Source organism: Dermacentor variabilis, chromosome 6 (genome assembly GCF_050947875.1).
Source record: "Dermacentor variabilis isolate Ectoservices chromosome 6, ASM5094787v1, whole genome shotgun sequence".
NCBI classification, from domain to species: Eukaryota; Metazoa; Arthropoda; class Arachnida; order Ixodida; family Ixodidae; genus Dermacentor; species Dermacentor variabilis.
Genome location: NC_134573.1, coordinates 159,917,750 through 159,933,137, shown reverse-complemented (window position 1 = coordinate 159,933,137; position 15,388 = coordinate 159,917,750). Strand labels below are relative to the sequence as shown.

The 15,388-nt window shown below is 41.7% G+C and overlaps 1 protein-coding gene across 1 annotated transcript in view; it reads left to right on the top strand.

Annotated features, from left to right (window-relative positions):
* Nucleotides 1-15,388, top strand: part of Tace (ADAM 17-like protease Tace) — a 31,865-nt gene that overhangs the window by 10,350 nt on the left and 6,127 nt on the right. Inside the window, exons 7-20 of the mRNA XM_075696452.1 lie at nt 810-948; nt 3,218-3,328; nt 3,869-3,874; nt 5,726-5,844; nt 5,941-6,010; nt 6,848-6,980; nt 7,272-7,373; nt 9,272-9,334; nt 10,516-10,589; nt 11,567-11,682; nt 12,319-12,397; nt 13,521-13,609; nt 13,769-13,825; nt 14,730-14,977. Of these exons, the coding sequence (XP_075552567.1) occupies nt 810-948; nt 3,218-3,328; nt 3,869-3,874; nt 5,726-5,844; nt 5,941-6,010; nt 6,848-6,980; nt 7,272-7,373; nt 9,272-9,334; nt 10,516-10,589; nt 11,567-11,682; nt 12,319-12,397; nt 13,521-13,609; nt 13,769-13,825; nt 14,730-14,977 (1,406 nt within the window). The remainder of the gene's footprint in view (nt 1-809; nt 949-3,217; nt 3,329-3,868; nt 3,875-5,725; nt 5,845-5,940; nt 6,011-6,847; nt 6,981-7,271; nt 7,374-9,271; nt 9,335-10,515; nt 10,590-11,566; nt 11,683-12,318; nt 12,398-13,520; nt 13,610-13,768; nt 13,826-14,729; nt 14,978-15,388) is intronic.

The following is a 15,388-nucleotide window of genomic DNA, read 5'->3' as shown; positions in this document are numbered from 1 at the left end:
CACATTTCTTTCCCTGCACATGTTTTTAGCTTTTACCTGTGTGCATTGCATCCATTGCTTATTTAAATATTGGAACGAGGGGCGGCAATATACTTCATCAAGGGGTCCTGTATTATAAAGAAATCTGCTAATCAAAATTGAAATGCCATTGAAATAGTTGGGTTAATGAAGTGCAGTATCCAGAATTCTGAAAATAAAATAAAATAGGTGTGTATTAAACAGTTCAGCACAGCTTATCGCTGCTGCAGGCACAATGTTGACAAGAATATATTTTCAGTGGCCTGTGAGGTTTCTGAACCATGTTTGATGGCAGCAAAACTAAGGGACACACACAAAAGGAGTACAGCAGTGGACACAATAGCACTTTCTTGCAACTGAATAAGTTTACTGAAAAAAATGTTCCACATACATTCAGACATGTGCATCATAAGTTCTTGCACTGCCATCAAACATAGTTCAAGTCCACCATGTGTTTGGATATGGAAATGTCATTGTTTGCTGTTGACAATCTGAGTGAGGTGTTAATGGCCAGTACTTCGTGTGTCCATGTGGTGTTACAGCTAGCCACTGCCTTTCAGATTAAGTTTGCACAGTCATCTGGGGCAGAACAGGCTGCCGTTAAGTGTGCAGCACATCTCAACTGTTCTCAGCCTTGGTAATGGACTGTCGACATGCACTAGTCCATAGTGTTTCTGTGACATTACGTGCCAGCACATTTGTGCATGTGAGTAACTGTGCTGCCTCTGACTTGGTTCGGTATGGCTTGGACTAACCTCACAAACATTGGCATGTCCTCCGCCACCCGGCAGGTCTTCTCTCGCAGCCTGAACCACCGCTGGTTCTGCCTGGCACACTTGTTTACCGATCAGAAGTTTGAAGGGGGCATCCTGGGCCTTGCTTACGTGGGCTCCCCTCGCCGCAATTCCGTGGGCGGCATTTGCAGCCCCGGTACGAGCATGCCTTCCTTTCTTCTTTTTTCATGTGGCCTCCTTTCCTGTCTTTGCTAAGCTGCTTACTTGCGAGTTGGTAGTTGCGCACATTGCAACTACAGTGAGTGCATAGTTGCAGCAGTTGTCAAGTGTTTCGAAGCTGCTGTGCAAGTGATGACAGCTTTCCCTGAGCTGCTTTTGGCGAGGCTTCTGTGGCACTCTAGGTGCTTCTATGCTTAATGGAGTGAGGGGAAACTGTACCTATCGATCTGCAGAGCTTTGCAGCACCAGGAGTTGCGCATGGTTTTGTTGAGGAAAATACAATGCAAAGAATATGAAAACAGAGCTGGAGAGGTACGCAGGACAGGTAGACGTACAGGTCAGCACCACTCCTGTGTACTTCTTCAGGTCTGCAGTTTTGTCTTCTTTACGCTGTGTTCACCACTAAGAAGTTCAACTGACTCACCCAGCTCACTGTTTTGCTGCTGGACATGGGTACTTTGGCTATTTCTCTAGTGACTGCATTAGTTTTGTTGACTTTGTTAGGGCTGTACAATCTCCCTTAAGCATACCAGAATGTGACACTTGATACTAAGACTTAATATGGATTGGAGAGTCTGTTGTGCTCTCAGTTCTCCAACGTTCTTAAGAGTGAGGAGTAGCCCTGCCCTTTGCCCACCGGAAACACATAATGGCGATATTTTTATATGCGTCTCCTACTAGATGACATGATATCGGCTGTGGTCACACAAGGGATGGCCTGCATATGATATGGGTGACAGAAAGTGTACTTGCTTAGCAGCACTGCTTGTCATCGGGTGTCATTAAGATGGTGAGATGAGGTTCTGCTTATGGAGAGTAAAAGAAAAATTAGATTTTCATCTTTTCCCAACTGGGACATCAAACAAATAATAAAATCACATTTGGTATAAAATCTGAGGGAGAAATACTTGACCGGTTTAGGATATGTATTTGCGAATGCTGTTAAAGCGGTTCTTTCAGGACATGGTAGAATGGTCAGCCTAATTTTAAACAAAGGACACCATGAATATTTTGCCGACAAGCATTAATACCTATAGTTATATATGCTCGTGTAAGGCCCACACTCCTAGTTTGGAGGGCAAAATTTGGGAAAAAATTCTAAAGTTGCATTGCCGCTAGATGACGGTAGCTACTTTTCCATCGACGCAGCTCAAGCTGGCACCACTGCGTCATTATTTCATTGTGTGACGCGTCGTCTCAGCTGTGTTGGCAGTGTTTCCAATCAGAATGGTGGCATTTCGCCTCTAGAGAAGGGAGCCCTGTTTGGGTCAGCGCTGGCCAGGGATGATGGATTGGCATCTGAGGGCTTTACTGTGTCAATGTTATGTCATTTTCACCTCTCTTGCCTTCTGCTACAGTTGCAGAAACAGTACAAACATGTAGCGGGTCGCATCGGCCTGATTCGTGTAAGGGCTGCAGCCAGCCAAGATCATAGAAAAAAAAAAGCATGCGGCCCTTTCACACATATATACAGTATGACAGAGTAGCCATGTCGTGCACAGAAGACTATGTACAGAATTGTAGAATACCGGTGATGCTGTGTTAGTGAGGACAGTGGTGTAGCTCTTCATTAAATTATTTAAATAAGTTATGTCTTTTCGTTTTATAATATATGCCTGCAAGAACTTGCGTCTCTGCTTGCAATTTGCTGAAGCTACAACGCCATCTAGCTTACTTTCCTTATTTTCTTGCGAACTTCTCTCATTTGATCTTTTATTTCTTATCTAAGTGATCTCACCTCTTTATTTGTTACAAAATCTTGTGGTGGTGCTAAATTATGCAGGTAATGTGATTTTTATTATACATTGCAGCTACAGTTGGGGCATGTCTCTGTGCATGTCTTTATGGACTACATACTACTATAAGGTCGTGACAGAACTAGTGTTTACGTCAAGACGTTAATAGAGCATTAAGTATATTTGGTGAGACTTGTGGACTTGCTGACACTATTAGCTAAAAATGTTTTAGAGCAGTTTGATTCTTGTGGCCAATGGACACTATGTTGCAAGACATTGTATACTTTGGTGCATAATAGATGGCCTGAATGGTTCATTGATGCACGAGAGCTAGAGGCATGATGAGGTACGTTTAGTTTTTTTGACAGTGTATTGATGTTAGGCTTTGTATTACAAGATCATGTCAATGTTGTTGCACAGAGAAGGCCTATAAGCTGTAGGCCTGCCAAGTGAAATGTAAACTTTCTTTTTTCGCACAAGTATCAACATTCTTACAAGTGTTTTTGGCAGGTTACGTGAAAAATGGCTACACATTATACCTCAACTCTGGTCTGAGCACGTCACGAAATCATTACGGACAACGAGTAATCACAAGAGAAGCCGACCTGGTCACGGCGCACGGTAGGACTGCTTTCAGCTGTTGTTCATTTGCTTTCCTAACTACTGTTATTTAAAACACCATTAATATGTTTTGTGCTTGTCTTCATCGTAAGCAGTATTGACGGATCTTGAAGCTTTATTTTGTGGTCTTACTGCAGACATTTATTTACTAGTAATATGCCATATAACAAACTGTGTGAATAACAAAAGAACTGCAAAATTATAACATTCATGAATGGTTCTGATGCACATTGACCATTTCAGGTCTTCACTTGTATGGATGTTCTTTTCTCAAAGATTTTCCAAGACATTTAGGTGTCTCTAGACAATTACTTCATTTTACTGATATTGTTTTTGTAATGTTCTAATTCCTTGCGACTACTGCAATTAGCCTCTTATTAGTGCCCATAATGACACCAGTAATGAACTGAGAGTTAAACCACAAGGGTGGCATCCCATGATCCGTAGTGCTTAGTTCAGAGGAAGATCCTTTAAACATAACTTTTCTCTCTGTCTCTTTATTTTATGTGTTGCTACATCTGCTGCTGTGGCTGAATTTAGAATTTGGTAAGTGTAATTTTGCTACTTTCTCCAAATCTTTCTGCTTTGCCGTTTAAATGTGTGTCAGAATCATCAATTTGAGACATCTCGTCTATGTGAATGTCTTAATGCCAAGTTGAACCATGCTATAATAAAGCTGCACCTGACACATTAAGGCCATCGTTATATCCTATATTTTTTATATATATACACACTGATATCAACATAAAAAGGAATGTCCTGATCGGCTCTCTGCAAAATAAATGCAAACGCGATGCCTCCAATGTGCCAGTAAAGAGTCTCCTGTCGATTTTCATTACCCGTTGGTGGCTTGCCATGCTGATACACGGCATATGAACAAAGCTAATTATAAACGCATTTTGCATTGTCAATATGCAGTCACAGTGGATTACATGTTGGCTTACTTACTCCAGGTGAGCCAAGGAAGGCTTTTGGCCTAACATGGATGCACCTTGAGTATTTGCTGTTTAATGTTGCTCTTGCTATGCACTGCCATATGGACTCGTCTAAGGGCCACACTTTTTTTCACAATTTTCACGAGGTGCAGCCCTTGTACAGCACTGAACCTTTTGGTTACAACAGTGCCAGCGCAGCCGGTGACTACTGCATACTCTATATCTCTGGATGTACTGTTGCATCAGAGGTCAACATGTAGCTCTTGCCATCTAGTAGCGACACACAGAAGTACAGAGCATGCTAAAATTCTCCAATGCGCATGCGCCCCGCATTGGGGCACCGAACGTGATTGCTTCTCAGATCGAACTTTTTTTCTAGAAAAATTTTGGGCTACCAAGTTAGGTGCTGCCCTTACATAAGTCTATACGTTATTGGATACTTTTGTTATAAGGATACATACTTTGAGGCGCAAGCAAGCAAATATTTGCTTGTTTGTAATGAATATTGTCTCCCATCTTTCATGTTCAGTTTCATTATAGGAGTACAATACTCACTGAAGTAAAGCGTTGCGAATCAAATTTTAGGTATTGCATTGGTATATTCAATAAATATCATTGCGATAGCAATTATATGGACACTCCAAGCGCATTCCCGCTGTTGGTGTCGCCATCGCTATCACTGTCGCCTTGACGTTCTGTATAAAGTCCAAGGGCGATAACATCGTCGCCGCGCGCACTGTGCTGTGTGTGTGAGTAAAGGCGGGCAAGGGGAGCTGGCAATTGCAGTTAAATCTCACCCAAGCGAAAGAGACAAAAGCGGGCAGGAAGCACGTCTTCTCCAGTCGTGTGCAAGGCACCCAATGTTGCGAGGCATCGGGCGGAGGGGAAAGAGAGGGGACAGTGGTGTTCTACTCCATCTGCACTTGTGCATGTGGCAGTTGCATGCAATCACCCGGCCATACCTTAAGAGCAATGTAGGTTGGGGGTAGAGTCTAGGTACATTGGTGGCTTGTAGCTTTGTGCATGCTTTGTGTTCTCAGTACTCACTTTTTCGTTGAAGCGATAGACAGCACAGATGTCACTTTGCTCACTGCTGCTGCCGTGTTTCCTCGCACCAGCGTTTTGACAGCGAGTTTCCGCAGTTAAGTGAGATGTGTTCATGCTTGCTTGTGTTCGTGTGACATCGTGCTTTTTAATTTAGTTAGTGTGTATATGTTTACAACTTTATACGGCCGATAAAACTACTGTCCTTTCTTCGTACAGCTGTCCACTAATTTTCTATCACAATCGATGCTTTGCCTTTCGGGCGAAACTGTGACTTTTCTTGCATCCCTGTTCATCATGTGGAGGTTCGACTCTATTGATAATGTTTTCCTTGTCCAACAGCCAATCTTTATATCTCACTCAGTCATTTCACAGCAGTGTCAACGTTTATATACATACAAGATATATGTACTCACAGGTCACAACTGGGGCAGTGAGCATGACCCAGACCTGCCTGAATGTTCTCCAGACTCTCAGCGAGGTGGATCATATTTGATGTACACTTATTCTGTCAGTGGCTATGACCCAAACAACAAGGTTCGTTTTATTTGCAATGAACGCACAATGTGTGCAATAAGATTTATTACAGCCTAAATGGTTGCCTTCTTTCATTATGTTTTTTCTTCTTTTCAGAAATTCTCGCCTTGTAGTGTGCGCTCTATCAGGGCAGTTTTGCTGGCAAAGGCAAGCAAGTGCTTCTCAAGTAAGTTGTTTTTGTGTGCGAAGGCTACCGCATTTGTGTAAATATAATGCAAGCTTTTCTCCCTTATGATTTATAGCCTAAAAGTGTGCTTCACTTATATTTAGAATTGCTCCTCAAATATAACACGAGGTTGGGCCTGTGATTTTATTGCACGATGCTTGACCATTCATCACACCAGCTATGAGGAGAAACCGAGCCTGAATTTTGTGTGGCTTTTTTCTTTTAGCGTGACTCGCAGCAGTCACGCAAATACAGCTAGCCTAAGCTGGATTCACACATTGAACAAGATCACTTGTTCAGGCTGCAGAGCGTAACTTGGCGGCACAGAATCACACTTTGAGGAGTTTAGACTAAATTCCATACTTGCAGCATGATTTGATGCCGTTTAACCACACAGTACTTAGTTCGCAAATTGAATTGAAGAGGCAAGTCAGTGTGTTACACAAATTTTACTTCAGTGATGCTGCACATTGTAGTGATAGGGGCAGCTTAAAAGTGGCGACAATTAGACTCCATTGTTAGGCTGCCCTGCTCATAGTGCAAAGCTAAGCAGGCACTACCAAGTAACTGAATTATTAATTTACAGGTCTAGCAACTGCACTGTTTTACTGCACTGTTCTTTATGATGTTGAAAGCTATGGGAGGTGTCTGAATTAGTTATAATTCTCAAACTAATATGCACCAGATTCTTGGTGTGTTAAAACATCAGCTCAAGCTCCATTTTTTTTTAAAGTTACGTCAAAGTGCTACGGATATAGTAACAGCTCAGTTTATGCATGTGATCTAGTGACAGGGGCATTTAGGAAGTGTTCTTACCCTGTTGTCTGCCATTTCCAGAGCCCGAAGAGTCGTTTTGTGGAAACTCATTGGTGGAAGAAGGAGAACAATGTGATGCTGGCCTCATTGGTAGTGAGGACAGTGACCCCTGCTGTGATGAGGAATGCCGGCTCAAGCCTAGCGCAAAGTGCAGGTACTTCGACAGTAGTTTGTTTCTTGGAACAAATGGATGCTCTGCATTTGTTGCTAAATTTGTTTGATGTGAGTGTTAGCTGCCGTTACTGAAATAGGCCAATTTTCAGTGCTATAAACTGACATTCTAGGAGCATGGAAAGTGTTGAGAAGTCAGGTTTTCAAATCCTCTTTGAGTTCGACTGTAACTGCTACAATTTGTTGCTCCTTGTACATAATTTTTTTAAAAATTCCTTTTCCTTTCAGGTATTTCAGTCTTTGTACCTAATTTCTCTTTTTACGCTTTGTTCAGTGACAGAAATTCGCCATGCTGCCGAAACTGTGACTATTCCCAGAACGGGGCGCTGTGTCGGGAGGCACAACCCAATGCTTGCAAAAATGAAGCCTACTGCACATATCCTTTGCTGTTGTGCTTGAGCATGTGCACATTTTATGGGAAGTGTTTGGTGCAGCTTATCTGCCAGATGGGAAAAGTTGGAAGAAAGTGGTTTCTGTTATCTGCTGCATGTAATGAAGTTTCCACGCCATTTTGTATGCTTTGTTTGTTGTAAGCTAATACTGTGCACTTCTGTTAATTCAACTACAGGACAGACAAAGCTTATCAATTTGTGCGGTGGGCCGAATTAAAAGAAAAGGCATAAAAAAGTCCAAATACACTTCTGCTTTATTTGTCAGTATTGCTCGATTCTAACATTCCCCCAAAATCAAATGTGAAACCTGCGTTTATGGGTTCATAGCACAAAGCAATGTGCACCCAAGTCTAACCTGAAGCCAATTTTATAGCACCATGCATCTGATTCTGGTCATCGTAAATGAGATGAAACCAGTAGAGTTTACCTTTACAGAATTGAAATTTATTTACACTTAATGTTTATCATTGTCTATCTCAAGCAGCCTTTTATTGCTGTATATGGTCTACAGGTTGTCCTTCTTGTGATCCGTTGTGTTTGACATTCAATCAGTTATGAATGGGATAGTGCCCTACACCTGGACTAACCACTTCACCAGTTTATCCTGTGACGCATGCATTTCTTCAGAGCACCAAAATCATGTGATGTGACATTGTTGTCACTAGCACAGCAAGTGAAATAACTGATCAGTTGAATAAGGCTTTGTAATTGAAACCTGAAAGTGGTGTGTCATCATCGCCATCCCACTCAAAAACATCTGCCGGGATGTTGTGATAGCTGTGGCAGTGATGCTAGCACTGGCGGATATGCGATTGTAACGTGTAGGCAATTTACAGACCATTTTTCTTGAAAAAAAAAAAAGTGTGCATTAGAATTGGGTAAATACGGTAATCATTGTGAGGCTGCCATTTTGACTTTGAGATCTGCTGAACACAGGCTGAAAACTGCCACTTTCAGTGGGAGATAACATGTCTTCGGCACATTCATTGTTCCCTAAGCACCACCAAGACAAATACTGCTGCTACCACTATTGGAGTCATGATTAGTGCCACCAACGGCTTCACCACTGGTCTAAGGCATGTGCATGCTTTCCAGTCAAGTTACAATTATCAGCTGAAGGCCAATTTCGGGATCGGAATAACAAACACTTGGGCCTATAGAAATGTATTGGTGCTGGCTGGGACTTTCAGTCTAGATCAGACTAATCAAAAATTTAATTAACCAGAATTGAATTAATGGATACTGCTGTAGCAGGCTGGACACTGTGTACAAATTTTTTTTACTAAGATTTATTAGGTACACTTATGTTTCTTATTCTGGGTGTCCTGTTCTGTGCTGTCAATGTTGAAGGCAATCTGCATGCAGATGTTCTACTATTATTCCTTTCGCTGACATAAAACCTTCGATTGTATCAAAACAAGGCAAAGGTTCAAAGGAAGATGGAAACTTGAACTGATCAGCATTGGTCAAGCAACGAAAGCCTTAGCCTGGAGCTCTAGCCTGATGATACATCCATTGTTGAACCACTGTAGATCACTGATTGTACCATTCTTTTTAAAACTATCAGCGTTGTTCTAAATGATAGGGTTTAAGAGTCATACTATATACATAAGTTAGAAGCTTGAATAGGCCTTCAGCGTTTTTAGTAGAAAAAGCTCTCAAAAGTTCTGGTGACAGCTTTTTTTGTATTGAAAAAAAAAAAAAATGTGTTGGTCCTTGAATTTCAAATACTGGCCCTTATAATGCCATACCCAGTAATCCTGTATCAGGGTGCTTTTTCTTGCATTTTATTTTGTGCCTTTCTTTGAAATACGTGTAGCTATTTTCTGTTAAAAAGTTGCAGTGGCCATAATTGCAAATTTTTTCTTAACGAGATGTTCACTGGCAGATCAGCAGAGTGCCCTCCATCACCACCACAGAAGGATGACAGCCCTTGCTTGGACAAGTGAGTAAACGATTTCTGTTGCGGTTGCCTTGACGTGAGAAAAGTAGTGTGGACCTATAACAGGAAATAAATTTTGTTATATGGCGAATATGCTAGTGCAGTAAAAGTTTGCTTTAACAAGCCTACCATCTATAACTTCAAGTAAATGAAGCCACCTAAACAGTTACCCACAAGCATTACATTGGACCTTATGCAAAAAAGTTTGGGTTCAGAGAACCCTGTACAAGGCAGCTCATTCAGTTCTAATAATTATTTTATTTGTAAAGAGTCAACCTGATTTACAAAATTTTTTGGCAATACTACTGCTCAGCGACATAAGCTCTCACACAAAATAGAAGTCGTCGGGAAGCTTCAGGCCGGAGCAAGTTTGGACAAGGAAACTTGCTTGTCTTTGCCCTTAAGAAGACAAGTTCCGTAGTCGAAACGTTGGTTCCAACCTGCAACTTCCCTCATTAGATGACTGCTGATTGTGTCAATTCTCGATTTTCCTGTGAACCTCTACCTTATTTAGAGCTCTTACACTGTTATTCTTTCCTTGAGAAGTTGTTGTTGAGAAGGAAAGCAAAAAAAAAAGAAAGTCTTGTTGAAAGTATGAAAGTGAAAAAAAGGTCTTCTTTTTCACATGGTTATGTAAGCTGTAAGCTACTGGAAAGTGCCTGAAATTTTCTGAAGTTATAAAAAAATTGTCATTGAATGCTCCAGGTTTCATTGCAATGTTTATAAGTGCTTTGCTCCTTATTGAAAGGCAGTTGTACATATGGTTCAGGAAAATAGCAATCTTTCTGATGGGTTCCCATGAACTGTGTTAAATTTAAGTTTTAATGTATTGTTTGGAGGCTGCCTAGCTTCTTTTAGCAATTCACAAAAAGTGCACAAGTTTGATGTCTATGTTAATATAGTGTCCTTGTTTCCTTTTCGGTATGCCATCTCCACTTCAGAAGCATTTTGCCTAACCTCATAGATATGCACCAAGAAATATTCAATAGCAAAAATGCTGTGAATGTGAAATAATCTGCCCATATTTGATTTGTGGGCAAAAGTAGGGCTGTAGTGTGTATTATTGTAAATACAAACCCAACTGAATACTATTTGTAGCAAGAACTATGCAGAGGCAGTAGCGACTTGTGGAACATTATCTATGTGACAGCCACAGCTTCATACACACCTTCCTTTGTCCTTAGGGGCAAATGCAGGGCAGGGGACTGTATGCCGTACTGTGAGACAAGAGGAGAGGTTTCTTGCATGTGCGACACAGGTGAGAGAACCCAGAGTGAAAGCATCAGCACCGCTTGCTTATAAGAATGAAGCATGGACTGGGGAAAAGCTTGTTTGTAATGGTTCTGTGTTCTTTGCTGCATGCCGCATCGTTTCTGTAAAGTCATGGGGCACACTTTGCGCAGATGAAATTTGGAGAAGCATTTAGTGGAACGCAGGCACTGTAGACTGAAGTGTTTGACATGTTCACTGTGACAGCACTTCTTGAAGTTTCAATTCATGTGCATGATGACCCACCGGTAGGTCATTCACCATACTCTTCTGGTGCGTTGTGACCCACCAAGATTTCTTTTTCTCTCCATTGATTTCTAGTAATGATGTCACTTCTACACAGCACGAAAGCCCTGTACAGGTGCACAGGGGGGGGGGGGGGTGAATGACTGCAGTGACCCACCCACATTGCAGCAAACATGTTAAAAACAGACCCAGAGCTTTGAGGAGTTTCTTTCTCTCAGACACCTGCTGCTTTTGTGGGGTTGTAGTGTTTTATTTTCTCAGAGTGCTGGTTGGGGAGTGTACAGTCTTGTGACAAAACTAGGTTGTGGAAACCCTGGCCACATGGACAGTGCCAATGTTTAGTACTGTTTAAAGGTACAGCACAGGACTATGGACTGCTGTACACTTTTTTCGCACAAGTTGCTATCGCCTGTTGGCAAGTGGCAATCATTGGCTTAGGTTTGTTGTGGAAGCATTTCTTTTGTTCAGCACAGCTATAATAACTGCTTAAGTTGTTCTATATTCATTACTAGTATTCCCACTTATACGTAAACAAATGTGGGAGCCATGTGTAGTAGACTATTCTTGGAAACAGAAAGCTTTGGGAAGGGCTGAGACACAGGCTCAAGCTATGAAATGCTGGGAGATGGAGAAAGCTGCATGCACTACATAATCTGCATGTGGGTTTTAATGAAAACTGCATTACATTTGCGACGCGTCCCATATTCCGCCAACTTGCAGAGGTGGATGCGTGCAAGCGGTGCTGTCGACCTTCACACAATGCCACCTGCAAGCCGACGGAACCAATGGAAATATTGAGGGATGGAACACCGTGCATACACGGCTACTGTGAAAAGGTCAGATCTTCCATGTACCGCACACATTACGACACAGCATAGGCACACTATATTGCTGTTGGCAGGCACAGCATGTAGCAGCTCTACATTCTCTTGCTATGATTTTGCTACATAGGTGCACACTGTGGCCATTATGTTGATATATGAGCTACATGCTAAATGTGGCAGAAGTTTTGTGAGAACTTTGCCCCATATATAATAAATCATCTGACTTTTATATCTTTGAGGTTGTAACCTGCTATGTAGCATGGCCTTGTATTTTCTAGCCTAAAGCCTGCCTATGCCTAGTGCAATGTTTCAAACCAGACTGGCCATGAAAAACCGTTTTATTGCATCAGGCTCAAATACTAAACACTTATGGTATAGAGGAAATCTGACACTATACTCATAGTATTCTTTAAGTGGATGTGTATATACAAGGCACATGCCTTGAAACTCAGATTGCACACCCAAATAATAAGTTATCTCACTTTTAGATTTCTCAGTGTATTAACATGCTGCGTAAATGACCACAATGTATCCAAGAGTTTGCAGGTCATAATTTGTGCACACAGTAAACAAGTATTTGAGTTTTCGCTAGCTGAAATTTTTGTCCTAATGTCACTGCTGCTTCTCTTTGTTCTGTATGCATTGCAGGGAAGATGTGAAAAGACAGTTCAAGACATTGTTGAAAGGTTTTGGGACATTATTGAGGACATTGACATCAACACAGTTTGTGAGTCTTTCATTCTTTTACGCTAGCTTTTGACAGTATGTAGAACCAGGCACGTTCCTTGGTATTTTTGTCAAATATTTTGTGCTCTCATAGAAACTAGTGTAGGTTTGTCTGTCACATTGTTTGGAAGGCTAACAAATATATAAAAGTACTAAAGGTCTATAATTCTAGAAGCAGAGATGAGACACAACGAAAATGCATTGCTGTCGTGCCCTATGTCCATCGCTTTTCCCACGGACTAAAGAATGTTGCCAGCTAGTTTGGTGTTGACATTGTTTTCAACACTCCTGCCAAGCTGCAACGAATCTGCCGAGCGGTAGTTAAATAGTTTGTCAAAATGGACACGAAAGACTGTGTCTGTGCTTTAAAGCAAGACACCAAGTTCGTAAGACGTAAAATAAGTGTAGTGTACATGTTGCCATTAATCTGTGGCCATGTTTACACAAGCCAAAGAGGCCAGTGTGTTAATACCCATCTAAAACAGCATCAGCAATCACATGACAAAGATAGCAATTAACGCCTAGCCAACCACAGCGAAAGCTGTCACTGTGAACCTGCCCTTTGTGATACTATGATTCTGTTTGCTCATAAAGACGAACAGACACATGAAATAACTAAGACCTTCTATATCAAAAAGCATGTTGATATGTGCATAAATGAGCCATCTGTAGTGTTATCTGACAAGGAATTCGTCTTTTTGAACACCATGTGACTTTTATATGCAGCTCTGTGGTGTGTGTGTGTGTACACACACGCACGCACGCACGCACACACACACACAGTATATAACTCCCTTCCCAAAAAATAAAGTGAGTTGCAAGTCAGTGCTTGTTTGTGGCCTTTGCCTTGTGTCCTCATTTGTTGTGTACATGCTGCAGTATCATAATGAAAAGCTAATAAATATCCCATGTTTTTGTGAGTGAGTGAACAAAGTCCAGTATAAGTGAGATGGCGAGTTGTGCTGCATGAATTTGTGAAAGCATGTCAAAGTGCAGTACACTCAGTAGACTTGTCGGAAAGTTAAACTCGGGCGCTCTTATGATAGCTTAAAGGAGCTAGTCCTATCTTATTTGGCAATTTTAATGCATAGTTCACCCATATATTATTGTTCTTTTTTTTTCAGTGAAGTTTCTGAATGACAACATAGTGGGCACTGTCATTGTGGTGTCCATGATTGTGTGGGTACCAGGAAGCTGTCTTATCAGTTATGTGGTGAGCATTCCGGTTCGTGGTTTGAGCATGCCAGCATCCCACCTTGCAATGACTACATATTCTGCGAACTGTTTTCCGATATGCTGACACCTCTCCCTTTATATATACTTTCCTGACAGCATCTGAAATCTTTTTTCTTTCCTCTCTGCCGTGTTTCAGGATCACAAGAGGAGAGCAGAGTATGAGAAGTCCAAAAAGACTTGCCGGAAACGTGATGTGAGAATTGCTTGCTTCTTAATTTATTTGTTCATGCTGGAAGTATTTGTTGATTGCAGGGTTGAAACACACCTCAAACTAATTATCTGAAAAAAATGTGAAAGAAACAGAAATGTTGTATTCAAAGGTGTACAGTCAACTGTCTTTTCTTTTTCTCACATGCTAGACTTTCTTCAGACTGTACCAGTACTAGCACCTGCAGAGGTACACTGGTCAACTATTAGATGTGGTTGTATACATCTGCCGGTAATAGCTAGAAAGGGCTTTAGGCGCAAAATAAGACATAAGCAAAGAATAGACACCGACAGGCACCTGTCCGTGTGTTATTTTGTGCCTAAAATCATTTCTAGCCTTGTACCAACTAATCCAACAGCAGATGTTACTAAGCTATCTGCCAGTAACTTCCTATACAATCATTATCTTCTTGTGTCAAGACCATCTACTAACATAGATACTCTCTTTTATTGCTTAAGTTCAGTGTATGCGTGCACGTGTGTTCCTCTATGTAATATGAGTCGATTTGGTATCAGGCACAGCTGCGTTCTTTTTCTTAGTATGGTAGCTAGCTGGACGAGTCGGTACATCAGCATTATTACTCACAGCACACACTTCAAACACGGACAAAGAAGAGAGACGATACACGACAGACAATACACAAGAGACTTACTCTTGTTTGCAGAAGGATGTATATGTAGGCGCTTCATTAGGCGTGCATTTTGTCAAGAGCGATATGCTGCCAATTATATTGTATTCTGCAAGTGCCCCTTGTTTCTGCATAGCTTACATCATTATTTTCTATACGTACTTGCTCTTAAGAAACTACATGGGATCCGTACGTTAATGTGGGTTTTCTGGGGTGGTTGTTTTTGTACCCTCACTGTGCTCCTTTTTTGTCTCCCTGCAGAGTCTTCAGCCATTTCGTCCACCATCAGACAGCAGCGTCAAAGTAGTCCATATTTCACGCCGGCAGCCACCTCCACAGCCAGAGCCGCAGCCACAGCCGCAGCCTCAGCCACAACCACGAACACAGCTGCCTTTGCAGACACCATCAGATGAGCAAGTGCTGGCTCCAACACTGCGATTGCCAAGCCGGGCTGCAACAAGTTCCGACTATTGGCCAACGCCAAGCCCCTATGCTAGCTCAGAAAGAGGGTAAGCTGCCTGTTGAATGCTGAATATAACTCGTGAATATTGAAGCATATGTGTTTGAACTGCTATCTGGTTTTGTGGATGGCTGTTATTTGTTTTATGAGTCCTAAGATGCAGAGTTATGAGTAGCTGCTCGAAGAATAGTTGCGACTTTTTTAACTGAAGAGCAATGATTAGGCTCAGTGCAATGTTTACACTTTATCTGCTTAATAGTGATAGGTTTTCTGAACTGTGCACAGTGCATACATCTGAAAAGCACAAAATTGAAGGAGGCTTGGCTCATGCAGACGGCAAGCAGTGCGGCATCATCTCAACATACGCACATGCAACCTGCTTCTCTTGCAATGTTCATGGGACATCATTACATTCCTGCACCGAACGAGCACTGAGCTGCCATGTTTGGTCATTTTAGTC